This window comes from Seriola lalandi, unplaced genomic scaffold (assembly GCF_002814215.2).
Source record: "Seriola lalandi dorsalis isolate HSWRI2012SDOR001 ecotype SW California unplaced genomic scaffold, Sedor1 jcf7180002054583, whole genome shotgun sequence".
In the NCBI taxonomy this organism is placed as follows: domain Eukaryota; kingdom Metazoa; phylum Chordata; class Actinopteri; order Carangiformes; family Carangidae; genus Seriola; species Seriola lalandi.
In genome coordinates this window covers 1,970,623-1,998,204 of record NW_019525136.1, presented here as the reverse complement: position 1 = coordinate 1,998,204, position 27,582 = coordinate 1,970,623, and the positions used below count along the sequence as shown (strand labels likewise).

Genomic DNA, 27,582 nt, shown 5'->3' with positions numbered 1-27,582 from the left:
ACAATGAAAATAATTAGAATGATAATAGATGAGTGTGTTTTAGCAAAGGGTGGGGGAGGGGTGTTGATAGATAGCATAAGGGGAGGAAGTGCAGACTGTTGATTGACTGCTGAATGAGCCTGCTCTGTTTTAAAGTGTCACTGTGAGGCCTGGCTTTTGGACAGGCAGAAGATCGCTGACCAGGTGCAGACACTAAATCCAGTCTGCTTCTCCACACAGGAAGATAGATGACTTGTCAACATGTGTGGTGCATGCAGTAGGCCAGAATACACAAGGGCCTGTTTCCTCATACAGAAAATTGAATATGACTGTGCGCTTACTCAATATATAACACCTATGAGATATGGATCATAGATTTATGGCAACATAGATGCAAATTCTACATCAATATTTATGATAAAACAAATCATAATTTTGGTTCACTTTGGTGCAGCATAAGCCATTATGCAATCCACAGTGAGTTGGCCATGTTGTCAGTCCTTATCCCTGCTACCAAACAGCATCTCGTATACCTTGAAAAACAGCAGTCAGCAGCACAGTTTGGAGATTTTCAGGGAAACACCGCTCCTAGTGGATTTAATGATAATAAATTTGGTGGTAACCGTTAGTTGACCCCCATTCTGGTCACTATTACACTGGAGCCACTGGAGCATGCGTTAGATATATGACTCTCTCTCAGTATAAGTTATAGGCTTTTGCTCCTTTATCCTTGCTATATCAACACATTGATCTAATTCTCATTTTCTCTCTGATTAATCACCCTGTTTTGTGACTGCACCATTGTCCTCTTTGTGCACTTTGCATATTTTTCTCATACCATCACTCTGCTGCTTGTTACAAATCATTAAAATTCAAGAGGAAAAGTCTTTTATCTATGTAGACATGTGCTAATGCTGCGTTTTGTTGTGGTGAAAATCTTGGAGCGGAACAGACTGCACGAAAACCGTTGTGCTTTGACGCATGTGTGTCTGCGCGTATTTTGTGACACAAGTGTGTGACCGGGTTTGTCTGCCTTTTTGTTGCTGAGCTTGGCGGCTCTTGTTAAGCTCTCCAACATTACAGGATCATTGAATCACTCTCACCCTTTCACCTCCATCTGTGTCTGACAGACAGACACCGCGCTTGTATGAGACAGGGGTGAAACGGGCAAGGAAGCAAAGTGATGTGTGACAATCCTGAGAAGGTGCAAGGTACCTATAGTGAACTAATAAGCCAGGCTAATCTGTAAACCCTGTGATAGCCAACACTCTCCCACCACCTCTGCCACCTTCAATGTGTTGGTGACGGCATTTCAGCGCCACTGCTTCTGGATCCGTCTTAGCCTCTAGGCCAGTCAGTCAGTCGCCTTGTCAGTCCAATCTTCCCATTTCATCAGTTTTGTTTAAGAGGCTTTTTAATGCCCATTGATTACAGTGTCAAAGGTCACACTGTCGTGCTTGTCTGCAACGTGTAGGGGGGTGTAAAGTGCGATGGTGGAGAGGAGAGGGGGGTGCCAACAGTGTGATAAGACGCAGATGGGGGAACTCAGCATAGGGACCTTATCACTAAGTCACATGGTGGATTTATGACTCAGTAGAACTGTAGAGTTGCATGAGGTGCTGCATCAGTTATTCGCAATAATTCTAATACTGCGGACATAGAGTCATACAACTTCAGTTATATGCAAAGGTTCGGGGCAAATTCCATATTTTGTTGGTTTTTGAACTGAAAAGAAATTAATACAGTCCGTGTAGGGAACGGACATTAATAATGAACCTTTCCCCCAATTTTAATTTAGTATTAAAGTTTAATTACAGTATATCAGGTACCATGTACAAAATACATTCATCACAAAAAAGAGAAGAGATGCTTGTACCAGATTAATTTCTAGCTAATTTCCATCTGCAGTTCCTGGGCAGGTGAGAGGAATAGTTCACTGTTGTGTTTTATTTCATGAGCTAAAAAAAGTAGAAAAAAATTAAACAGCTATTGTGGCAAGTTAAGGCACCCTCCCACTTGTAAAACACTTGTTAATTGACAAGTTAAAACTCATAAGACAGAATTGTCAAGAATTATGTGTATTTGGAACTCAAAGCAAGATCTGTAAGACCAAGGAATATTTTACATAAAACTGCACATCTGCTGGGCAGAAGGGCAAAACAAAACCCACATACGACTCTAAAGGAGCTGCAGGAAGGTTTGGCTGACAAAAGAGTGGTGGTGCACTGTTTACTGAGCAGCATAGGTTGCACAAACAGGTTTACATGGAAGTGACATCAGAAGGAAACCTTAACTGCGATCTCATTACAAAAATCAATTTATGAAGTATACAATCAACAATTGCAAAGCCAGTCATTATGGAAACAAGTGCTTCTTCTACAACAGGACAATAATCCAAAGCACACCTCAAAATCCATCATGAATTGTTTCAAGAAAAGCAAACTGAAGCTTTTGGAATGGCCCTCAGACATTTGAAGAAAGGCGCATTTTTTCATGTCTTTTTCCTGTGTATTAACACAATATATTCCAAGATATGTCAGTTTTAGCCAAATATTTGCTTCAATTTAAAAGTACTATATGTAAGAATGTGATGCAATTTACATGTATTAATCACTTTTCATTGGTAATGTGTGAATGGATTGCAAGGTAACTTTCTCAGTTGCTTATAACAGCCTGTGGACTGATTTCAATGTGTATTTTCCCAAATTTTCTGGGAATATCCAAAGTATGTGATGTTTAGCTCTGGAGTGCCTTGCTTCAATACCTCTCTTCCACTGTCTTACAGCGCAAACAGTGTGCGACACTAGCTAACGTTAGCTTAAAAATGTAGTCAGCTAACATCAACAAACGACCAGCTCCTAGGACAACACAGACTCAAACATGTCCATGTAAGCACAGAAAATAAGTTTTATTTATTGAAGCCTATCTGACTAAACAGGACCTGTCTCCATGCTTCATTTTAGCACCGGGCCAGCGTCTAAAAATCTTATAGTCAAACTATAATACCAGTGTAACTTTAGTTACCTCATCTACCAACATGATGCTGGTCAACCACGTTCAGTCTCATGTAATCTGCCTGGCCATTGGGACTACAGGAACAAATCTGAAAATAAAGAAACCCACGGACTGTCAAAAAATCCATGTCAGTAAGGTCTCTTTACCTCTCTATGCGCCTGTCATTTGGGGTGTATGTGAGAGCATGCTGCATACGTGTTCCAGTGGATGCGTCCAGGGTGTCATGCTGGTGCTGGTAGACGTTCCTTCCGTGCACATGCCTGTCATTCTCATCTGTTTTTCCACTTTATGCCACATTGTCTGGCGGCATGGAAGGGTAGACTGCTCCTTTCTTTCTGTTATTTTCTTGTCTGACCAATATGTAAATTTTTTGCAGAGTATGCTTGCTTTTGCCTACATTCAAAGCGCAATCACGAGCAACAGGCCCCCAGTGTCATTAATAATGAGGGTTCTCTAAGTATTACATATAGAACCTTTGAATATGTAACAAACAGGAAATTAGAATCTCGTTTGATCTCAGGATTAAAACATCCTGCAGCCCATAACCACCATCCACCCCATAACAGCCCTCAACCTGAGCTCTTTACAGCACTGTTGATCCTCCATCCAGTTATGCTTACATACTTTAGTGACTTACCTACCAAGCCTGCCTTAGCAAAAACTTAATCTTCATATTAGTGCAATATACATTTATACAATATTTTCACATTTTCCCAAACTGTACTTTTTTCAAACTTAAGGCATCATAGTAAAGGGTGAAAGGGAAATCTAGAATTTCTAATAATACAATGTTTCCATTTTATGTTAAAGGTAAATCCAGATAGGACAAAATACCTAATATTTATACTAATCATAGCCATGGTTCAATAAATCAAAAAACCAATCAAGAAAGATAAAGGTGATGTCAGGTAGATTGGACACTGCCCAGTTCTATGGCATCTGGTTCTCTAGCCTTGTAACCCCCTAACCTCTGATGGTCTGTCATTCCAGCCCCCTGCAGTGACAAGCTTACACTGCTGTTCACACCTCTCTTATCAGCCACCAATCCTTCTCTGCTATCAGAAACCTTCACTGAAGCTTCCTCTGTGGTCACATAGCCTGAAAACCAGATAAACCCTCTACAAGAGAAAGGCGATTTGGCAAATGGTCTTATCTGTAGATTTAAAACAATAAATTAGATGGTCAACACATTTATTGAACTATTATTCTAGAATGCATTTTTAATTTTTTTAAATGTTACCTTGATTTTTTTTTGTTCTGCCTAAATCCAATGTTATCTGGTGTAATCCAGGGATCTGAGCTGAGCCGACGTTATAAAAGGAAGTTGCCTTATAATGACATCCAACAGATCCCCTCAGCTGGTGCCCACACAGTAGGTGGTAGGGTTAACCCGTGGGCACAGAGCAGCCTGACGGAGAGTTACCGTGGTATCAGGGATGGAAAGGGGCGTTTCAGAGACATTGTTGAACCCCTGCCCCAATTCCAGGTGTGAACATGGGGTCACCCATGCCAGGGGAGGGAAAGAACAGCACGGAGCAGCAGGGTACTGGAGACGGTTGTCAGACAGACACTGATTAGATGGTCTCACTCCATTGGCTGGATGTCACTGGATAATGAACCACAGCTTCACACTGGCTCACCTCTAGTACTTACATATTGTTAAGTGTTCTCATGTAAGTAAATAAATGACCGAATATTTGAAATGCTTTCAAGGTACGCAGAAAAAATTATGTCATACCTTTGATATGCTACAGTTCATTATGAATCATTCTATAAATCATTCTACACGTGAAAGTCTGCACACTAAGTTAGACACAGTTGTTTTCATGTTACAGTTGTTTCGTACAACTTTTTTGTTACTTTTTCTTTCAAAGACTTTAAAGAAATCTTTGGCTTCTCTGATTTAGGATTGCTCTGAGATTCCTCTCTGCTTGTGTGATTGTCCTACACTGATTTGTTTATAGCCCACGCTTTGTCAGGATGACACAGCACTGGGTGTGGTGAGTGCATGCTGAGTTTGGTTGGAACTGGTTGCGGTTTGGTAGCAAGTACTGCAGTAATATTACTAGGCTTTATGAGTGTGTGTCTGTGCTTTACCACATGTGTTGCACTGGTCACTGGGCTCTTCATCTTTGTGGTTTGCCCTTTAAGAGAGGCAGGCAGAGAGAAAAACAGTATGAGGCAGAGAGAAATGTGAAGCATTGGGGAGTTCAGTATGGGGTATCAAGGCAGACAAACAGGCCAAGGCTTAGACATCTGGGTTGGCAAAATATCACACACATACGGTAGAAACTGGGAATTGGACAGTGTGTGTGGCAGAGGTAGAATGAACCAGGGCAGAATGTTAGAACAAAAACATACGGGCAATAAACAGTGTAACAGGGATATCTTTGTTGTGAAATGTGAAATAAGATGTTAAGTTTCCCATTAACAATTTTTCCATGAATGTCTCCCAGAAATATTCAGATTCAGTGCAGCTATTGGTTGCGTTTCATGTAGTGGCCAGACAGTTGAGGCTTACAGTGGTGCAAGCAAGTACATAGAGGTAAGAGGGCAACAAATCAAACAAACCCACACAATATGTGTGATAGGCCACAGATCGTCATGGTTGGTAGGCAATGTGACTATTCAAAAGGTCATACAAACTTGTGGTATGTAGAGCAATAGTGCAGAGTTCTCCTCATTCAGCGTATTCATGACCCTGCCTGATGTATCAGTATCATCTCCAGGCCTGTTCAAGGAACTGGTCACTACAAAGACACCAGGGCGCATCCCTCTGGGACCTGTGGTTTTTACTGGGACTATTCTCTGGGAGTCCAGTTGTGTGTGTGTGTGTGTGTGTGTGTGTGTGTGTGTGTGTGTGTGTGTGTGTGTGTGTGTGTGCACCACCATTCAAAGGACATAGCTGGCTCACAGGCTTTAATATTTTTAGTACAGTATCTAAATGAAGACTTGATTGTTTGGTTTGGTTTGCTTGAGTGCTGGGATATATTTAAAAATTGGAAAGGTCAGAGATTTGTGATTTGAAAGAACGATTCTGTTTACCTGTTAAATGAATCCTTGACTTTTTTAGATTACAGGTGAGAGTTAGTAGGGTGGTTTTTAAATGGACTTCTCTTATTTAAGCGGCTTGGTTTTGTTTGGCACTCAGTGGCCTTAATCTCTACTGTTATTTCCTGCTCTCTCTACAGTTGTATATATGCCATGCTAAACTCTTTTCAGACATCCCTTTCTACTTTCCTGTTTTTTCCCTAACTTTTTTCCTTTTTTTCTCTTCTTCCCTTCTTAGATACTTTGACTTTGCTGCTTTCTTTTTTCTCTCCTTCTACTCTTCTTCTTCCACATTCATTTCCCCATCCTTCAACCTCCACCCTCACCTTCACAGTAAGTTTTTAATGAATAAGCCTCTCTGACCATTTCCAGGTCCTTGTTACATCACTGCCCCCTTGTGGTGCGCTGTTCATAAGGTTGAGCACCCCCCACAGTGAAGTTGTTGGTAAACCACAATGGGCACAATGATTATATCAAGTAAATTATCGTGGGATTGATTCAGCCTGATGGAACAGAGCAAAGCAGACACTCCAAGTAATCTCTGGTGTTTTATTTCATTAAATTATTAATGCCAAGTTTGGATGACATCTACAAGTCTTTATGACTTATCTGATACATAGTTGCCAAGCAGCCAAATCATTGTTTTGAAAGAAATTAAACTGTTAATCACTGTAATGATGACCATTCTCTGACATATAACATAACCATGCTTTAATTCTCACTGACATTGAGGCACTTTATCATATGAAACATTTAGATTAGTGTTTTCCTTTGTTTCCTCCACCTCTCTAGTTTACACAAGAGGAGGGGAGAGAGGTGTTGGAAATTTTTTCTTTAGGAAATAATAAAAAATAGTTTAAAAGAAATTCACCCATGCGAGTACATGCAAGCACTTGCAAGATAGTTGTGTAAAATACTCCTAAACCCATTTAGCCTTGACTGCCTGTGTGTGTGTGTGTGTGTATGTGTGTGCGGGTGCTTGTGCAGAAAGTTGTATAAATGCTGGAAAGCAGAAGGAATGTGGCCATTCAGAGGTCCTCTCCTCTACAAATAAATATTTGGTGATGACAATATTGGAGATATGTTAAACATGAGGAGGGTAATTTTCTAGTCAAATAAACTTCAGCTCTGGTGGTGGTGAGGGGGGCACAGATGTGTGTGTGTTTCTGACAAGCTGGAAAGAAAGAGAGAATGATGGAGATAGATAGGCGGATGGAGAAAAAGAGAGAGTGGCTGTGTACACGACCAGTCAAAAGTTTCAGAGCACCTCTATTTTTCCAGTTGTTACTGAAATGTACATAGTGTAATGTATCTGTATCTGTGCTTCTGAAATTAAAGTATAGAACACATAAATAATTATATTTTATCGTGGCTTCTTTCTACAGTGGAGATCAAACATTGTTTGGAAAGTTTGTCCTAACACTGATGCAGAAGTTCCCACCAATATGTTGCACTTGCAGGTTGATTTGCTTTCACTTTCTTTTCTTCTAATGGGTGTCGTAAAACAGTTTGTTTCAGCACTGCCTTTGTACAGACAGATGGTTTGTACATCATCAACAAAAGTTGGGGCACCTGTAGGAATTGTTTGCATCAACTTTTAAGGCTTCATTTATTACTGCAAGAAAGCTATAAATTAACCAATTTCTTAATCCCTGAAAAAGGCCCGTTTTCTATGAAAACTATGGTGGCCTAAACTTTTTTTTACCTTGGCCAGTTTACCTCTTACCTTTGTTAATGTTATTCACTGGACTTGAACAGCTTACATTTCAAAAGAAAAAAGAGGATGTTCTGAGACTTTTAATGGTAGTTCATAGAGAGAGAGATCAGATGAACGAAATGATAATGTTCAGTAATAATATTAATGGTGTTTCTTATTTTATTCTTAATAGGCCTAATTCTCTTTTTTTCTCAGTACTCTGTTGCTGTTTGTGATTCCTAAGGTATGATTTACACTACAATAAGTTGTCTGTTGTCTATTATTTATGATCTTTGTTTTGATTTATAAATTAATTATTTTGATTTATTTTTTTAAATATTTATGTTACTCACAGTAAGATGCCTGCCTGTTTTCTTCCCATGCCTCACTCTACTGTCTTATCAGGCATTGTATTCCTGCATAACTAGAACCTGGCATCTATGGAGATGAATCCGTAGACTACAGACTGCCAATATTTCACTGCACTTGGTTAACAATACATGTGCTTTATAATAGAAATTTCATATCATCTAATGATATATTACAGACACATTTGTGTGGGGAAAGGAGGAGAAAGTGTGTTAACATGGGTGAGGCTTTCGTCTGCTGACAGCAGTCCTCTCTAAGTTCAGGTGTAACTTTATGGACACTGATTCAGATCTCCCTCCTCCAGTATGTCTCCTGAATATTAGACTGAGGAAAATCTTTTGAACTGTGACTTCTATTCTATAAATTAGTTCCTCGCAAACAATGGCTCTTTTTTGTGTAACTTTAGTTAATTAAATTGGTGTTGCTCATAAGAGATTGAAGATTAAAATATGTTTTTCTTTTCCAATAAATTTTTTATCACTATTAACCACATTAAGTGAAAATGTTTTACAGTGTGTCTCTTTCATCAGATGTAGTCTTGTGCTGGTCTTTGGCTGATTTTTATGATAGTGTGTCTTCAGAATGATTTTATTTACAAAGCTGTGCTTTTTTAACAAATCTTGTGAACACTGTGAAATTATCACAACCTTAGATCACAGTACAGAGTTCAAAGTGAAATTACAGCAGTATTTCATAAGATCTGAACCAGACATGACTGGAAAGTCTGGTACTCATGTTGTGAATTCCAAAGTGTTTTCTCAGTCTTGACCTTGTTTAAACAATGGTGTTTTCTAATGTCAGGTAAATTCTGTGATTCTTCCTCCAGACTTTGTTTTCTTTATACTCTACCACAATTTATATCTGACATTTGTCCTCTAAGAAATAAAATATTACATTTCAGCATTATGTAATATCATAATGCTTTGTTTTGTAGTTTAATTAAATGTTAGTCTATACTACAAACATGCAATTTCATTGATAATCTGGTCCACTGATATATTGTCTTACCTCTTATCGAAGTATTGGTCATGGTCACATCAGGGCAAGCACCTTCCCCCAGGTCTTCCCAGGAACAGTGGCTTCATGCATAGGTCCTCCCAAATCATTGGACCCTTGACTCATGTAGAGTCCCGTTTACCATAATAGTGCATTACAATATTGTGTAGGATGTACCCCAACCACAGCAGATTGTTCAGAGATATCATGGGCTCCAAGGACCTTTCCTGGGAGGTCCTTTGTGGTTGACAGCAATAGATGTAATCAGACGTGGTAAAGCATTTGAGGCAGGTCATAGTAAGGTGAGCCAGTAGTTTCACAGATTATGTCCACACTCCCTTAACTTTATGGTGGGTTGGGATGAGAGGGCCAGAAAGAGGTCAGGACCAGAGGACAGCCTCACTGTCACTGAATCCTAAATGTGAAAAGGCCAGAAGTTAACAGTAGCCCTGATGACTACAATTACGATTTGACAATTAACTGAAGCAAATAACTTGATACGTTTAAATTTGACAAAAATTCTCAAAAAAAAAAAAAAGCTCTGCACAATTCACATTTTTGGTGAATGGTGGAAAGACTCCTGAAGGAACACTGACGTTCACCAGGTCAGTATGTAGATTTTTTAAGTGTCATGTTGTCAGTGTCTGGACAGACGACGTGACACACAATATTTAGTATTTTGTGTATATGTTCACATACACACATTAGGTTACATATACTGTATTCAAGTAACAGTATATGTCCACCCAAGACCATGCCAGTGCCAGACCTTGCATTATAACTGGGTGTATGCAGCTGTAATATACTGTAATGAAGCATTTTTGAAAATGTTTGGTTCATTTTACCCAAAGGCACATAGAGTAATCAGTTTTGTAATGCAGACTCCTACCCTCATAATGAACAAAGGTTATGATTCAGCGAGTGAGTAAAACATTTAAATGTGTCTTAGTTTAAATTTGTTTTTATTCACAATGAATGAGCACTTCTCGTGCTCTGTCCAGATGCTCTCTGGCCAGGCAGCAGTCCTGCACCGCTGCAGAGGGGTGGACCCATGATACAGTTGCCCCAACATACACTATATGGTTCAAGTGGTGGGTGTTACACCAGTGGTTGTGGGAGATGTGTCAGATGACACGATAGCCTGTGTGTCTGAGGAGATGCCAGGGTTTATTTGAACAGCAGTTCTACTTAACATTTTTGAAAGTGTGAATAGCAATTTATTGTTTAGCTGTGAGTCTGTCAGTGAGATTCTTATTTCATGACTTGTCTGATAGGTCCAAGAAAAATAAACCCACACCTGAGTTGGGTTTATAGGTCTGCCTGACGTCAGGCCCATTATCCCCAGCACTGACTGCACATTTTTATTCCACTACAATCTGCCGTGTGTGTGTGTGTGTGAGGCTATACGTAATGTCTGTGTATTTGTATACTAAGTGTATATTTTCAAGTATAAGTATATTTTAGTTATTTTAGTTCCTGCACAAGATTCATGAAGTAGATGTGATCAGTGTCTGCCAAGCATGTTTCTGTCTGCCCCTCAGCAGCAGCAGGAAAATCATGTGGCATTTTTTTGTGACTACTGTTGTTAATGTTTTGTTAACGTGAAGTACGTCTGAAATAAAGAATCCAGATTGACATATAACTTGAAAAACTGTCAGCGATAGATTCACTGCACTGGTAGACAGGAAAAAGTAGAAATTACTTAAATACTGGAGCTGGTTTTGTCACCTGGGGTTGCCTGTAACATTCAAGTAGAATACTAAACTGTAAATCAGTTGTACTTTTTCAATATGTATTTGTGTGGTTGCATATATCCCTGCACATTGCACATATGGATTTTATATACAATGTGAAGGTCTGTATGCTAACAAGTGTTATATATTTTGTAATGCTTGCACAGATTATGATTGTAAAGTGTGTGTCAGTGTATGTTCCTCGTTGTTCTTGCCATGAATCTTAAGCCAGGTACATGACTTCATGCGGGTCAGGTTCATGTCTTGGATACTTTGCTGCGGCAAAGCTCACTATTTTGCAACACTATCTCCCCTCTGATCCAACATTGTCTCAGGGTCCTGACCTCACAGCAACCAAAACATGAGCTTAACACAATCCTTTAAAGTTAGGTAATGCTCAGAGGACCGTTGTTGATCATCCCTTGGGCTTGGAATGAGAGATCAGTTCATTTTAGCCTGTTGTCTAGTCTTTATTAGTCAGCTCCTCTGGAGCTGAAAGAGGTGACTGGTTGCGCCCAGCCCATGGCCTGGATTACCAAAAGCATATCACCACCGAGATCATATCGGCCCATTTACTTACAGTGAGAGTAAGACCATTTCAACACTCAGATCATCGTTTCCCCTGGTTTCCAGAGAGGCTTATGTAGTTAAGTTGCCAATGGATGCTGAACAGGATTGTAAAGATTGTCTAATGTAATATTATACTTTTAATTTGAAACATTGTAACTTATTTAGAAAAAAAAACGATGCACCAAAAAGAGATTCCTAAATGACATAATCACAGTAGAACATCTACACTGACAGAAAAATAACTTCTGGTATAAAGATCATCAATGAATATAATTGTTCTGTGTGAGAGGTAGAATACACCCTGGATTTGTGACCACTCTGTGACATTGTGACATTATGACACTGTATTTGACACTTATTCAATAGTTGATAGATGTATAGGGCTTACACTGCACTGTGTGAGTAATGGGTTTGAAAGTTAAAAACTGTGATGTGACTTGGAAGACCTGATGCATAGTGAATGAATGGAATGTAATGATTGTAATGGCTGTCTCTATCAGTGTCTGTGTTTGCTTGAGCATTTACAGTTTGTAGCTTGAAGAAAAAACAGGGGAATAGTAAAAAAAAAAAAAAAAAAAGAAAGAAAAACAAAAGGAAGACATGAGTAAGGGATCAGTTTGTGGTCAGCTTGTATTTAGAAAATCATCCTCTCTTCTCCCTTCCCTCCCTATAGCAGTGAGTGATGCTGGGGCGGAGGGAGGACTCAGACTCATAGGATAAAGGTTGATAATCATGTTCCGCCAATATAACTCCTTTGATGTGGGTTGTTGTTGTTTCTGTGGGACTCTATGCCTGGACGCATCCCCCATTCAGCAGCTGTACACGGGCAGGCAGCTTTAAGAGCACAGAGGGAGAGACATACTGAGGAGAAGTGTCCTGAAGCGCACACGCGCACACACACACACACACACACACACACACACACACACACACACACACACACACACAGGGTGTATCTGTGACTGGATATACACTGGTCTCGTGCAGAAAATTAAAGTACTTCATAACTGTTACTTCAACTCCATTTTTGTCTAAAAATTAGATTTCAAATTGACATGAATTAATATGAGAGACACAGGGTGGGGGCTGAGACCACTTTCCCCACTTACTTGAATAGGAAAGTGGTCTTAGGCTTTTCAGACCACACTCTACATACTCCTAAATAGTCTCAACACCCTCATATATGGAGCTGAACCATCTTGTACTGCATTTAGACTCCAAAACACTCTGCCATTACTGACACATAGTTAGTGTTTTTTAACTACACTTTACCACACATCTCCTAACAAGCTTCAATGATTATACTGTATATACTGTATGATATAGCTGCAGCAGAAATAACAAACAATTCATAAGAAAATAAACTGTTTGTAAGCAAAAGAAGCTCACTTAAGAAATAGAATAAGCTTTAAAAAGCTTTTTTTTTTTTTAAAAACAACTTAAGTGTGTAGGCCAGATTTCATGTTATCTGAAAATAAAAACAATGTAGTTCACCGGGAAATTGAGGATATATTATTCAATGATCAGAATTTTTCTTTTAGAAATAATAATTTCCTACTAATATTTTAATTTTCTGTAGGTTCCATACTGTTCAGATGTACAGACACTTCTACCTGCCAAACTACAAGCTTTTCCTATTACACTGACACATACACAGTGTGTACACATAGACACATACACATTACAAGGTGCAGGTGCCTCCTAGCACCAGTGAACAGTCTTATTGTAATGGGCTGCTCCCTACACAGCTGAGATAGTGTGTGTAGACATAACAGCAAAGATGAAAGCAGGTTGGAAAGAGATGGTATAAACTTGAAGGGCATGGCAGTAGTTAAAAAGGAGCTAAGGCATTGCCATCTGTTTCATCCTTTAGCCATAGAAGTCATTAACCTTGAGGGGAAATAATACTCAGGGCATAGCAAAAGCCCAGATGGATGGCCCTGTATCAGAGTGCCAGCCTGCTCACTTACAATTTATTATTTTACCTTAGTGGTTTAGCAGCTTGCATGAAGACAAATATGGGTCTATGATTTTGACCCTTTCTGTTTGAAAAATGAGGGCAAATTACCTCTTCAACTTATTCTTTAGAGTTCTCTCTCTCTCTCTCTCTCTCTCTCTCTCTCTCTCTCTCTCTCTCTCTCTCTCTGTCTCCCTCCCCCCCCCCTTTCCTGTGTAGTTCCCTGTGCCTCAGGCAGTTGTGTTCATTAACCCTGGGTGTAATTATTTTTGTTTTAGTCTCATATTGCTGACATTTCAACTCAGGGGCTCCTCAATCAGGATTAACCCAAACCGCAAGAAATCACACTTCACAGTCTTTTCTACAGCAGCGCTTGTTGCCTCCAATTTCACTCAAATTAAAGGTTTATTTTATTTAGCTGTTTTTTTCACTCAGGCCCTGTGCCATGAGAAAACAAACCAGACTGCTTGCCTTTGATTTGCTGGTTGCTCACGGCTTTCCCAGTATCCCCAGTATCCCCTACTTTCTCTCTCTCTTGGTGGGCAGTCCTCTGAAGTCCTCTCAAGATCACATAGGCGGTAGCAGTCTGACCATCTGCTATGAAGGAATATTCTCTCATGCCTGTAATATATATAGTGGTGTGTATATATAATAATACATATGTAGTAATATATACGAAGTTGTTAGACCTACACCGTTAATGTGTTATTAGCTGGAAATTATGTGTATATTTCAGTTCCTATGTGTAATGTAAATACAGCAGATTTAAAGTTACAACCTTGTGTATACAGGCTTGGCCATCTCAAAGCCATGTTTGCCTTGGGGGCCCTAAGTTCCACAGGAACCCTTAACTTGCCTTCCTACCCCTGGGGCACTTAGTCTCAACACAGTAGTAACAAACTCTCATCACTCTGAATCAGGGTTTTGTGTGTGTGCCAGCCTGTTTCTACAAGTGTGTGTGTGTGTGTGTGTGTGTGTGTGTGTGTGTGTGTGTGTGTGTGTGTGTGTGTGTGCAGCAGCAACAGTAGTCATAGGCCAAGCTGTAGTTGTAAAATCTCATCACTTTGAGTGGTCCTCCAGGGGTCCTGGACTCCTCTCGCTGTGTGTGGTTTGACCTGCCATGGCCCTCCAGCCCCCCACATGCCTACTTAGATAAACAGGCAGTAAACACAGGCAGTCTTAGCACCTCTCTCTTCCCCTCTCAACATATACAAGACCTGCAGATGAAAGGACGAGTTCCCGGCACTAATAGCCAGAGATTAGCTTCTACCAGCCTCTACTGGTGCTTAATTAAAAGTTCAGCCACCAGGTTTATAAAGCTTCTAATAATAGTGGAGTACCCATCTTAGATCACCTTTTCTAAGTCCTAGCTGTTGCTGCCACTGTTGGAACGGTAGATTTTGCCAAGTCCCTGTAATGAACAATGAATCTCCCATAATTTAAGTCCTGTTGAAGGTGGAGTTGGAGTGGAATATTAAATGCTGATTATGATAAGCAATACTCTGCATTACATGGTCAGAATAGCTTTTCCACCATCTTGTCTTTTTTAAATGGTGTTGGCCACTCATTCTCAAGGTGGGGAAAAAACTCTCCTTTCTTTGTGAATTAAATGAGTCTAGACAGAAACATTTTCATCAAGTTTAAGATTTCCATTGAGGCATTCATATTGGGCTTTTTTGGATCACCTTGGGATTTGTCCCGTCACCATGGCCAAGTATGTCATCTTCACTTTTTTCATTAGCCGACAGACATCTAAAAGGAAAGGAGATGGATTGTTGGCAAGCTGGCCTTTGCAGCTCTCTGTCTGTGGCGTCTCAACATTTCATGTATGAGGAATGGTGCCAAGGTGTTGCGAGATGAACAACAGTCTACAGAATAAGTTTAGTGTTGAACTGCTCTTGTTCTGCATGACAGCAGTATGTGTTTACTGTCTGTATCAGCATAGTATGTTTATATCTTCATATAATAATTTTCATGATTGTGTGTGTGCTTTCAAACACGTTGGGTTTGATTTTTAGGAACTGGACAGCAAGAGAGAAATAATTGGAGCAAGAGAGGGTCTTTGTCCCTCTAGATGAAGACTGTGTCCTGATGATAACTCTCAGATTAGAGGTTGAAGGATAAGTGCAGCCTCTCTGGCAGCAGCTGCTGTTTTTTTACCTTCAAAGACTTGTCCTTCCTCCCTCTCTCTCTTCTATTCTCCCTGTATTCCCCATATATCTCTCTTGCCTTAATTCCCTCTCTCTTTTCCCTTAACTCACCTCTTTCCTCCCATCATTTCCTTTACTTGTCCCTTCCCCTCCCTTGTCTTCATCCCTATCTTTCCGCCATCTTCCTCTCCCTCTCCTCCCTATCTGTCCTGTTCAACTGCAATAAGCCAGCCCAGGGAGCATTTCAAGTGTGTTTAGAGTAACTGAGTCATCACTGCTTTTGTGCAGTGATTTGTTAATGTAGGGCAGCTGATAGTAGTTTGGATGCCCTGTGTTGCAGGTGGCCCAAACATTCTTTATTTGTGTGTGAATGCACAAGTACATGTCTGTCTGTATGTGTGATGTCTGACTGTATTAAATACAGCTCTGACAGGTATAAACATTTCTTCCTTATCATCAGTGTGTGTGCAGATAGGAGTGACATCCTCCAACAACAAGACACACACTTGGCCTTTTCTTTGCTGTCAGTGAGGCTTCATTCAACAGAAACTAATAACAGGCTAAGGTTACAAAGGAGCTCTTCCTCTAAGGCTTTAAGATACACACACACACACACACACACACACACACACACACACACACACACACACACACACACACACACACACAACCCCGTAGCCCTACCCCATGACCTTACTGTAACATGAGACCTTTATGAATCTAAAACAGGCATGAAAATCTGCTAACATATCTTGGAATGTTTTTCTCCATCTGCAAACTTCTTATTGTTCACTTGTAATCATCCTATCTTTGTTTGAGCTCATCCCTAGCATTGACACCAGAGTGACCCCCTTCCTGGATAAGGAAATCCAGCCAATCAGAGCTAGTGTTTCATCATACTGTACAGCCCTTCATCCCTCCATCCTTTCGTCCCCGCATTGCAGCTAAAATAGCTCATCCTGAAACCATTAGACCAAATTGCTAAATGGTTCAAATGTGCAACCACTTAAGGCTATGTCTTTAAGAGGAGTAATCTTCAATCTACTGTGGCCAGCAACAAGAGGATGAGGTGCACAGTGGGACTGGGAATTGAGAGGGACCCACAGAGACTGGAACTGAGAAAGAGAGAGGGAGAGACAGAAAGGGTTTGGGTTAAGAGATATTAGGTATTTCATATAAAAGTACAAAATCACATTCGTGGGAATGTGGGAGGCTGACACATTGATTGTAACTGTGGTTAATAGAGAGCCATGACATGACACAGACTTATTTTCTCTTAAACATGCACATAATACTTACTCAGACAATTCTGTATAAATAGTCCAAAAGTAGATGGAAGTATATGACCTAGATTTAGATAATGAATTCAGATGAGGACCCAAAAATTTGGGATAAGTGATATATTACAGTTGATCATCTTACCATCTGACCAGAAGCGGTATAATACAAAGACATACTAATAGCTAGGCACCTATGGAGAATAATACTTCCATAGTGACCAACTGCACTAGCAGTGTGAAACACTGATCCACTGGAAAAGATGCTGAAATGTTCCCTCTGTGAAAACATCTGTTTCTTAAAACCATAATCATTTACCTTAACTGATTTTATTTTAATAGGCTTTCACTTGTTATAAGAAGATACTAATTCCCTCAATGGATCCTGAAGGTTTTTACAAGAGCTGTTCTCTATTCTCAGCTCTTGGTGTTGTGGAGGTTACCAAGAAAAAATCCTCTGGTGTACAGAAAATGATGTTTGTTCTCCCCATTTCTGGCAGCAGCAACATTGTTTTCTTTGGAATAAATATAAGAACTCGGAAGCTAACGAGCAGAAACCGAACATCCATGGAAAAATGCATTTAAATCCTGGCCATGTTCTTTATTGATCTCTGAGGAGCGCAGTGCAATAATGCTTTATCAGCGAGTGCTTATCACCTAAACTGTTGCCAGAATTGAAAGAGTATTTAAAATGAACTTGGCTTCACTCATAGACCAAACAGGCACATTACTTTATGGAGACTAGGTGACTGGGTGACAGCTGGACTGATAGACAGATAGATATAGTACATAGAAGGGCAGACCAAAGCAGAGCTTCCAATGTATATTGCCACGCAAACATCAGATTCTTCAGCGCAGCATTCCCAGCTTCTTGAGTGATCCCAAATTTCAGGCAGAGGACTTTGATCTGTACAAGTCTCCTGAACTGATAAAAGGCAGAGCTGAAAGAGTGAGGGGACAGACACTCTGCAGAGAGGTGGACAAGGCTTGATGGTATTTGAAGATGCGACCTTGTCCCTGATTTGAAAGCTGAGGGCTGAGAAGAAAGTTAAAGAGGATGGCTGGAGAAGGTCAGCCGACCAGTCTCTAGATGAAGACAGGGAGTAGAAGAGAAAAAGGAAGCCACAGTGAATTAAATGTATTTCAATCAGCTGGACTCAACAATATACAGCATATAGGTTTCTGACACAAATAAAACAACAGAAATAACATACCAAAAAGAGATGACTGAATTAGTCCCACCTACTTTTATTCTTTTATTTTTGGTGTCAAATTTTTTGTCTACCAACAAATTACAGTCACAGTTAACATTGTCTAATGATGAAAACAAAACCATCACATAGTATAACCCCATTTAATTGTCATGTAACAACAGCACACCCCTCGTGCAGAAGTAATAACCAATATGTATCATTTGTATGGGTCATAATGCATTGATTGATTTTACAAACATTTTAGAACCTCCAAAGCCACTGTTGAACTGTTCTTGCAATTATACTGGATCTGTTTTGGGAATCCACATCAAATACAGCTGGAGTTTGCAAAGTGACCCGGAGAAAAATAAATAATAAAAAAAATAAAGAAGAATGGAAGCTTCCTGCTTTCAAAGAGTGAAATATTTGAAGGTTTAATACAATCAAATAAACTAAAGTACACAACACTTGATTACCACCTGATGTTGTGTTAAATGTTCTTATTAACTTAATTTCTAATAATTAGATTTATAAGTTTTGTTCTTCTCTTTGGAACTTAAGCAGTTTTACAGCCCTCATTGAGCTGAACGTATACAACTCCTTTTTGAGTAAAATAAGTATTTATGTATATATGAAACATATTGTGCTATTTATCATAGACCACTTAGTGTCAAAGTGCAGACAAGACATTTATTTTGAAACCCCTCCAATTTTTAAACAATGGTACAAAATGGTATTTATGGACCATTAGCACCATATAGACCATTATAATTTTATTAAGCTAGAAAGGACACAGGGCCATAACTCATTTCGGAAAACTTAACTATTACAAGATTAAGCTTTGAACATTGCACAACATCAATAAAAGTGTCCTTAAAATGTAAAAAAATGCATCAGGGTTCATAATCTGTCAACAAACAAACATTATGTGGTGGTTACATTATGTATGTGTGTGCTCGTGTATTTTTGACAATATATGGCCTTGTAACTATATGGCATAATGATTCTCATTTCTACATCTCGAGATGCACCTCTTCCTTTTGTCTCTTTAGTCTGAAGGTTGATGGTTGTTGAGCTTGATTCTTGCCCTTGTTTGTCTCTCATCAATCTGACAGACACTTGTTTTTGTGGAAAGTCTCGGCCTTTGAAAAAGGGGCAACACCATGGCTTCTTTTTGCTCCTCTCGAAAAAGCCTCCTCTTGAATGTCCTCTTCTGATTCAGGCTTGATTCACCTCCGTCAACGCTATAAAGCATTAATTATAAAAGCATTATAGGTTGGCACATCAAGGATGACGAAAAACAACACCAAGGGCCATCATGCAGTCATTCTCCTGCACAAGTATGTGCCATCATACACACAAGTGATATTTCATGTCTGACATAGTAACATGTGAAACATTACGTCTGGTGAAATATTACCATGATCAGTTTTTCCGTAGCAGCACTTGGCCAAGGGCATATGAAGTAAAGAAATTATCACATGTGGTGATGTGCCTCTGCGGGCCTGCTGTCATGTCCAGGACTACACTCTTGGCCTGGTTCTTTTCTGGAGCTCCACCAGCAAGTTTGCTAGTATACGGCTGCATGTTCCAGGCGAAGCGACCTATGAAGGGACCAGACATTCATTCACCGTAACGTCTGGACTGGAATTATAGATGACTCTCCACTCACTTGTTCCAAACCTCTCAGCTCGCAGCTAGCTTGTTGTCTTGACAACGGCCAAGTCAGGTATCTCTTGTGTCAAAATCTTCACAACATGTGAAATGTCTGCAAATTACATGGTGGCAGGAAAAAATTCCCGACCAAACTACGCAGGCCATAAACTGGAGTTGGATTCATTTCTGTATCTCTACACGCCAGACAGAATCAACCGACCCACTACGTCTGAGTTTTTGAACACGCATCTCATCTCAAGTTCGTCATATGAAGGACTATGGTTTGATTTGGCTCAGTCTGGAACACTTCAAAGTAGGATTTGATGTCATCAATCCAGGATATGGTGTACCTTGTCGACTTTGGGGTCATCCTGAAGCATTTCTCATTTGACTGTCTGCCTCTCCTCTCAGATGGTGATGAAAACCATGATAAAAATTCCCATTCTTTGACTGGAAGGTTAAAGACACAGCAGGGCCCTCCTCCTCATTACTTGATTGTTCCTCGTCAGTTGTCTCATGGTTTGGATGATATTCCACTTCTGACACCTCCTCTTGTAATTTATCTTCATTGTCAGTTTCATTCTGTCTCTGCCATGATCAAAGATCCGACCAAGAGCCTGGTCATTGTGGTGCCACAGAATGAGATGTAGGCAATGCCCAAGGAAAGCGCTGCAAGAGAGTTACTCTATATGATTGAAATAATGCAAGAATGACAGTATGCCCATAACCTTTAGATATAATATTTTGTCTGGAAGGTGTGGTTCCCATGGGGGGCTCCCAAGAAATGCAGAAAGGCTGGTGAGGTCAGTCTGTGTATGTATGTATGTGTGTGTGTCTGTGTGTGTGTGCCCTTTTATGGGGGTCTGGGGATGGAAGTCTGTACAGTTTAGTCAGTCTTACCCATTCATTTCATAGGATCGATCATTTTTGACTGTGAACACCACAGATGGACAAAAACAACAAAATTTAAACCTTATGCCAATTAGATGAAATGAACTGAATCTCTCAGACACAATAAATGTAAATTTAAAATGTAAAAACGAAGTAGGAGGGCTAGTCCTCTTCAAGATGTTATTATTTGGATGAAGACAGATCTGCACCATTATTTATTTGACAAAGTATTTCTTCTGCTCTTAATTGCATAACTTCTTCATGGACATTTAGCCTCAAGAGTATAAGAAACATTATTAAAATATCAAGTAAACTTAATTTTGCCATTTGCAATAAACCTTTCTATTTGTTACAATGTAATTCATACAACTTTACTTGGAAGGAACCCCAGCTAATGACAGACATTAAATTGCTTGACTCCCTCTCTCCTCATGACAAACTGAAAGAACTCAGCTTGAACTGTAGAGAAAGCCCATGAGTCAGCTGAATGATAGCAGTGATAAGGAGTTTTCAAGGTAACTATGCAAAACTGAAACTGTCTGTGGGAAAGCAGCAGCAGAAGCAGAAGTCTGTTTATTTTAATGAGCTCAGAAGTGTCTCTCCTGTTCCCCTTACATTACACTGGGGCTCATTTAAAGTTCACACAGTACACTGTAGGTCCATGATTGATACGGTAATGATACATTAATGCAATCAGGACCAGGTCTGTTTCGTCTCATTAAGAAGGCTAGCTATCTTGCTGACAAGGGCCAGGTCACATTTGGTCGTGACTTTAAGCATTTTCCTTCGTGTGATTTGAAGCGAGCGAGACAGAAAGAGTGTGTATTTCTGTGGGCATATCAGAGAAGTAGTGTAGGGAGAAAGAGGATAGGGAGAGAGATAACAGCTGGAATACTCCAAATCGGGGGCTGCTTGGGTTTCAGCAGGGGCACATGCAGCTATTGTGCAGTATCTGGTCGTCTTTTCAACACCGGGAGAGTTGATGTGGATTTATGAAGTCTAGGAATCAACCAGAAGGGGAATATGTATGGCTATAGAGCCTCTTATCAACATCTGGAGCTCAACAGAGCTGCTGTTCTGCTGCTTGAAACCCCTCATCTGGCCTCACTACTGATTTAGAGTACATACTAGGGATGTGCAGAAGTCCATTTTCCCATGGTCAAATATTTAGTTTGTGGTCTGTTTTATGCAATTTAAGGTATTATTGTCGGATTTGTTCCAAATGTATAAAGACGGCATCACATTAGAGATAAAAAAGTGTTGGCCTTCATTGCGCTTCAAAGTCACTTGTTTAAATTATGTCAAAAACTGACCTTTGTTTGGCTCAGCCTTAAGTATATCTTGGTACTTATGAAATCACCCTAATCAAACATATATCTTCAAATACAACATGTGCACATTAGCATAGTGACATGCCCACCCATACATACAGTAGGCCTACACAGGGAAAGTGTTGCTACTGTTGAGTCAAGCACCACCCAAAGCTGTACAGACAACAGAACTGCAGCATGGTCAGTGTTGTTGTCTGGATTTGAACATTAGCCTGGGAAATGTGTCAAGTCCAGAGCTAACAACCATGAGTCAACAAACCCAGCAGATGGGAAAGAAGGAGCCTCAGCCCTGATGGGAATGGGGATAGATCTCTCTGTGAATGACATTCAGCCTTGTGCTCACTACATACACAACCATCCATGTACACATTCTGACATGCACACAGTCTGGACTGTATATTGGTGTTTGTACAGTACATATATGTACATTCAAGGATCTGTACACCTGCTTATTCATGCAATTAGCCAATCAGTGCAATGCATGAAATCATGCAGATACAGGTGAGGAGCTTCAGTTAATGTTCACATCAAACATCAGAATGGGAAGAAAAAGTGACCTCAGTCAGGGTTTTCACACACAAGAGTCTCTAGAGTTTTTACTCAGATTGGTGTGAAAAACTAAAAATCCAGTGAGCTGTAGTTCTGCGGATGGAAACGCTTTATTGATTGGACCTTTTAGACATGCATTTTATTTAGACATGTGTGGTAACCCCGCTTATCCAGACTGTTGGTGTATGTGATATATCCGGTTCATAGCACTTTGCATGTACGGAGACTTACTGTAGTCATCCCATAAATCATACAGATCCATGGCCAAATTCTGAGGCCTACTCCCTTATCATGTAGATTAGGAAAATAACTTAAAAAATACTTTCTCATCATCCATGATTTTATATGTCCTGTTTAAGTACTCTGTTTTTCTTCCTCTCTTTCTGAATGTACTGCCTGTGATTCTGTCTCCGACTGTATTTTTTTGCTGTTTCTCTGCTACTGTCACTCCATCTTTATCTATTTGCATTTTACTGACTCCCTAACTGGCTGAATCACTCTCCAGCTTTCCTCCTGCCTTTTACTGTTACTGTACTCACAGCCATAATCAACCTTTATGAGGTGGGTCTAGACTGTCAGCTGCAGGCTACTGCTGTTGGGCCATGTTGAAAGACACACACACGCACACACACACGCACGCACGCACGCACACACGCATATACACTTATATTAATCCTAAAAGCACACACACATGCACAGGCACACATATACACTGACTTTCAATGCAGAGAGTTGTATGGGCGCAGAGTGAGAGCAGGCTTTCCGTAGGCCAGGGTCTGTTTCCAGTCAAACCTGCTTGTGTCCTTCCTGAGCCTCTGGGCTCCTGTGTTGCTGCATTGCCCCCAGGCCGCAGGGTTACAGCAAGGCAGGGGAACAGTAGTACACTGAATATGTGTCAGAGAGTGGTGTGTGTTTGAGAGCAAGGAGGTTTATTAGCTTTGTGAATCGGTGTCTGTTCACTGTCATACACAACTACACAAATGGATACAAAAAGAAACGTGCATAAAGGAGCACGTAAATACTCCGATCATACACGCACACACAACATATACTGCACTCACTGTTCCTTGCAACCACCCACACACAGCTGAGTCCCCTTTTCAGTGGTGTCATCAGATCCAACACACACACACACACACACACAGATTTGCAGACACTCACACCAACACACGCACCAGTAGAACACCTGTCGGGCTGCATGGCTCACTCCAGGACACCTTTGAGTCATGAGCTCATCGGAAAAGCAATTAAAGGCAGCGTAGGCCCCGCACGCTGGCGTAATGTTTTGTTTTGCTACTTGGCTTCGAAATTAACCAAACCTGTCAGAAGTCATCTGGCTGATGCGGGCTGGGCTATATTTATTTATTTTCTGTTGGAGAAGCTGGACGCAGGGTCCCAGCACTGCCTCACGTCCAACAATGAAGTGATTCTGCGGGGGCGATTAGCTGGCTAGGACATGAATCCTCCCCCCTCTGTGTATCTGGGGGGTGAATGGTGAGCACCTCCCACCTCTCTTTGCCTGTCTTGTTACTCTGATGGTGGGGTCATGGCCCTGTTGTTGAGAGGTTGTGCCCTCTGTAACCCCAATCAGGGCTTTGGTCTCCACTGTGGGACTTGATTTTGAACTTGCACTGACCTAACCACTCCCAGTTTATTGAATTTCATGCTTGCAGTGACTGAACAAAAGCAGATTTTGCATTCAAAAATTTCAATGTATAAACCATGTAACCTGATAAAAAAAAGACAATATGAAGACAGAAAGATGTATGGCAGATAGATTATTGGGGCTGTTGACCCAGAAAGGAAGACACTGGGTTTAAAGGTTAGATGCCTTCTCTCAGTCTAGTCTAATGCTCTACTGTAGCCTGAGGACAGATGTCAGACAGCCATAAAACAACACCAGCAGCCCCATGCCTCCTTTTAACTCTACTGGTCTCCACTGAAGAAACAATAACACCTTTGGCATTAATAGGTCCACTCTGGGTGAGTCAAGGTAAGTGTGTCTTCACAAATGCCTGCACGTACATTCTGCGGTTGTGTATATTTTCAGAGTCTAGGCCACTGAGCAGTTTTCTGATGTTTTCTTGAGGAATCATTTAGGAAGTAAGAAAAACACCTTTGTTATCATTGTCATCGCTTTCTGTAATTACCCATATGCCATCCTGTTAGAGCAGAGAAAAACAACAGTTAACCTGCTGCTGAGGTCGCCCTCTAAGCATGCCAGGCCGTTTCATGGTGCTGCATGCTTCAAAGGAGGTGTCACTCTTGGCAGTTATGTCAACACAATGATGAAACAAGAACACACAGTGTGGATGGTAAAGCCTTGGTCTTCAAAGCCTCAAAAGCCAGGTCAACACATATTTTGTTTCTGTGTCACTGTCAAACTGGCAGAGAGAGAGGGAAGAAAGGTTGTTTGCTCTGTTAATCCCAGACAGAGAGCTTTCTGAGTGGAGTTGTGATGTATCAACATGGTCATGGCTGTCATTGGCAGAAGCCAGACAGACACAAAACACGGCCACAATAAGATGACAGCTGCTGGTATTCTGCCAGTGACTTAAGCTTACTTACTTATTTAAGAACCAGCTTACTTTAAGACCATTTTATTGTAATAGATTTTTGTTCATTCTTTTTGGGATTTCCATACTAGCTTTGATACTGCCTAGAGTCAAACTATGCTCCCTTCGTCTTTTGTGGATTTGGTCTCCTTATGTAGAAAAATGCAGTTGATGTCATGCCCTTTAAAAAGTTGAACTTTTCATAAAACATCTTAAAATCAAATTTGGTGTAATGATTTATTTTTGTTCCCGAAGTGATCATATGCTATTTTCTTTTTAACTGTTCACCTAAAGTTTACAATGAAAAAGCTGGTGGCTTTATACAGTAGCGTGCCTTAAAGCTGTATTGGCTTTATAACATATTAATTCTGTGCAAAAAAAACACAGCTTAGCTGCTCTGGTTGAGAGAGTTATCTGCAATTAAGCATTTTATATATCTTTATTTGCTCATTTATCTCTGTAATAATTGTTTAATAAACAATCCATCTACTAAGTTACATGATTTATTGCACTATGACTCATTTCTGCAGAATGTGTTTTTTTTGTGTGCTCAGTGCATCCCATGGACCACAATTTAGGGTCAGTTTATTGAATACATCTTCACTACATCTTCACTACTCAGCTCATTCCCAGACTTTTGGGTCCTATACTGCTCATGCTGTTCTGGGCTTCGATGAAACCACTTGAAGTCAGGCCCCAGCACTACAGCCACAGCCAAAGCCTATTAAGCAGCCACATTGTGGTATAAGAGTTCAAGCCACAAGGCTGAGGTTATGATTCCTCGTCAGGAGGAAAGGGAGAGAGGTGGATGTAGAATAAGTACAAGGCTGTTGTTAGGGAGACAAGGAGGTTTGTAGGGGTAGATGGATAGAGAAAAAAGTGAAGAGACAAGAGAATGGGAATGACGGAAAGTAAAGAAAGTAGAAAGATAGATGAAGCAATACAGGAAGAACTTTGAGCCAGTTTGACCTGATCCAATGAGAAAGTGTCCCCAGAGAAAGTTTTCTGTACCAGTAATTAACTACGGCTGAGCATTCAAGTGCACCTAGTGAATAATGATCAGACACCAGTACTGATACATGTATACACAAGTTTACAGTACTGACACAGACTCATTTCTCACTGCTCATACACATTTACAGCAAACGCATAAGCTCACAGGCCACAAATCACCTAACATTGTAAAAGTGGAGCAAATTGGAGCCGTTTTATATGCATTGTTCACAGGGAATAATGGAGGAGCGAGTAATTCCTGCCAAGCTAGAGAGGTGGTGTAACAAAAATATGTGCGTGTCTCTGTAAGTGTGCTTCGAGGTAAAATTTATAATTGTGCTTTGTCCATGCTTGAGAGACACTTAAATGTTAGGCAAAGCAACGAGCAATCGGGCTTTGTCGGAGGTGAAATGCACACAGACATTTACACATTCACACTTACACACACACTCGGCTTTGCCTCAGGGCCTGAAACAGAAGACTGGGTTCTTGTCCAAATCTCCATTAAACTGCTGAAAGTCCTTCTAGAGCTGAAACATCCTCCTATCGTCATGCTGGGACATTCCACGGCACGCCAAAGACCCTACACTAATCCTGCCGGCATGGGAATCATTATTGATAGGATCCTAATGCATTACCTCAGGGCCCTCTTATTGTTGGTAAAGATTATTATTTAAGAGTAAACCAAAACCCAGAGAAGGTCTTGAGTTTCATAGAAATTTATCAAAAGAAAATGTTATTCTTGGCTTAGTGTGATACCACTTTGAACAGAGCAGTTGAAACAAACTGCTCCTTGCTGCTCTCCAACAAGCAGGCTTGATACCCACGAGCAGGTCATTAGGACACAGTGTAAACTGTGCAGGAGTGGAAGAACCTGACACTCAATCTGACCAGATTTGCCCTAAATCACTTTTGCTCATTGGTTATTACCTTACATTGATTTCAGTGATCCATATAGATGTCATTCCTACTTTAGAGAAATAATTGCAGCAGGAGCATCGGAACATTTTTGTCCATTCGAGTTCACGTAGTTTCCACCTCGGTCAGTAATTCTGTGCATCTCTTGACCTGGATCCTATTGAATTAGTTGTGTTGAACAAACAATTGGGCTGTTTGTTTTTTGATTTTGTAAAGGCAAGACAGCTGTACAATATATCCATTCCTAATATTTGTTTTTCATTTTTTGGAAAAACTGCACATTTATCATGGCTTAAATCTCTGATTTGTTTCTTTTTCTCTATGTGTGTTTGTGTTGTCCAGGTGCAGTCCTGCTGGTCAGTGTCCAGGGCATAGCTGTCAACATGGATCCAGTCTTCTGCACATGGTTGCTATATCAACCTCACAGAGGGAGCAGCAGGATACAGCAACAGGTACATGATCCTCTCTCATTTTCTCAGACAAAATTTATCAGCTTCTTTTTATCCTGGCCCTCTGTGCGCCTGTCGACAATGACATTTTTTGGGGGTTGGCGGGCTGTTGGCTTTTTCTGAAGCTGCAGAGCTGCTAGCGCTCTCCCTGCCATCAGAGGCAGTGCTGCTAGCATCCTTGCCACTGTGTCCAGATTGCGAGCATTTGATATTTTGTTCTGACTTCCCAACGCTTGTTGGGAAACTTTTATTGT

The 27,582-nt window shown here is 40.5% G+C and overlaps 1 protein-coding gene across 3 annotated transcripts in view; it reads left to right on the top strand.

The window, feature by feature from the left end:
• vps13b (vacuolar protein sorting 13 homolog B) overlaps positions 1 to 27,582 on the top strand; it is a 322,674-nt gene that overhangs the window by 104,577 nt on the left and 190,515 nt on the right. For all 3 annotated transcript variants that reach the window (XM_087177216.1, XM_087177217.1, XM_023418652.2), the window contains exon 20: positions 27,222 to 27,331. In XM_087177216.1, the coding sequence (XP_087033342.1) occupies positions 27,222 to 27,331 (110 nt within the window). The remainder of the gene's footprint in view (positions 1 to 27,221; positions 27,332 to 27,582) is intronic.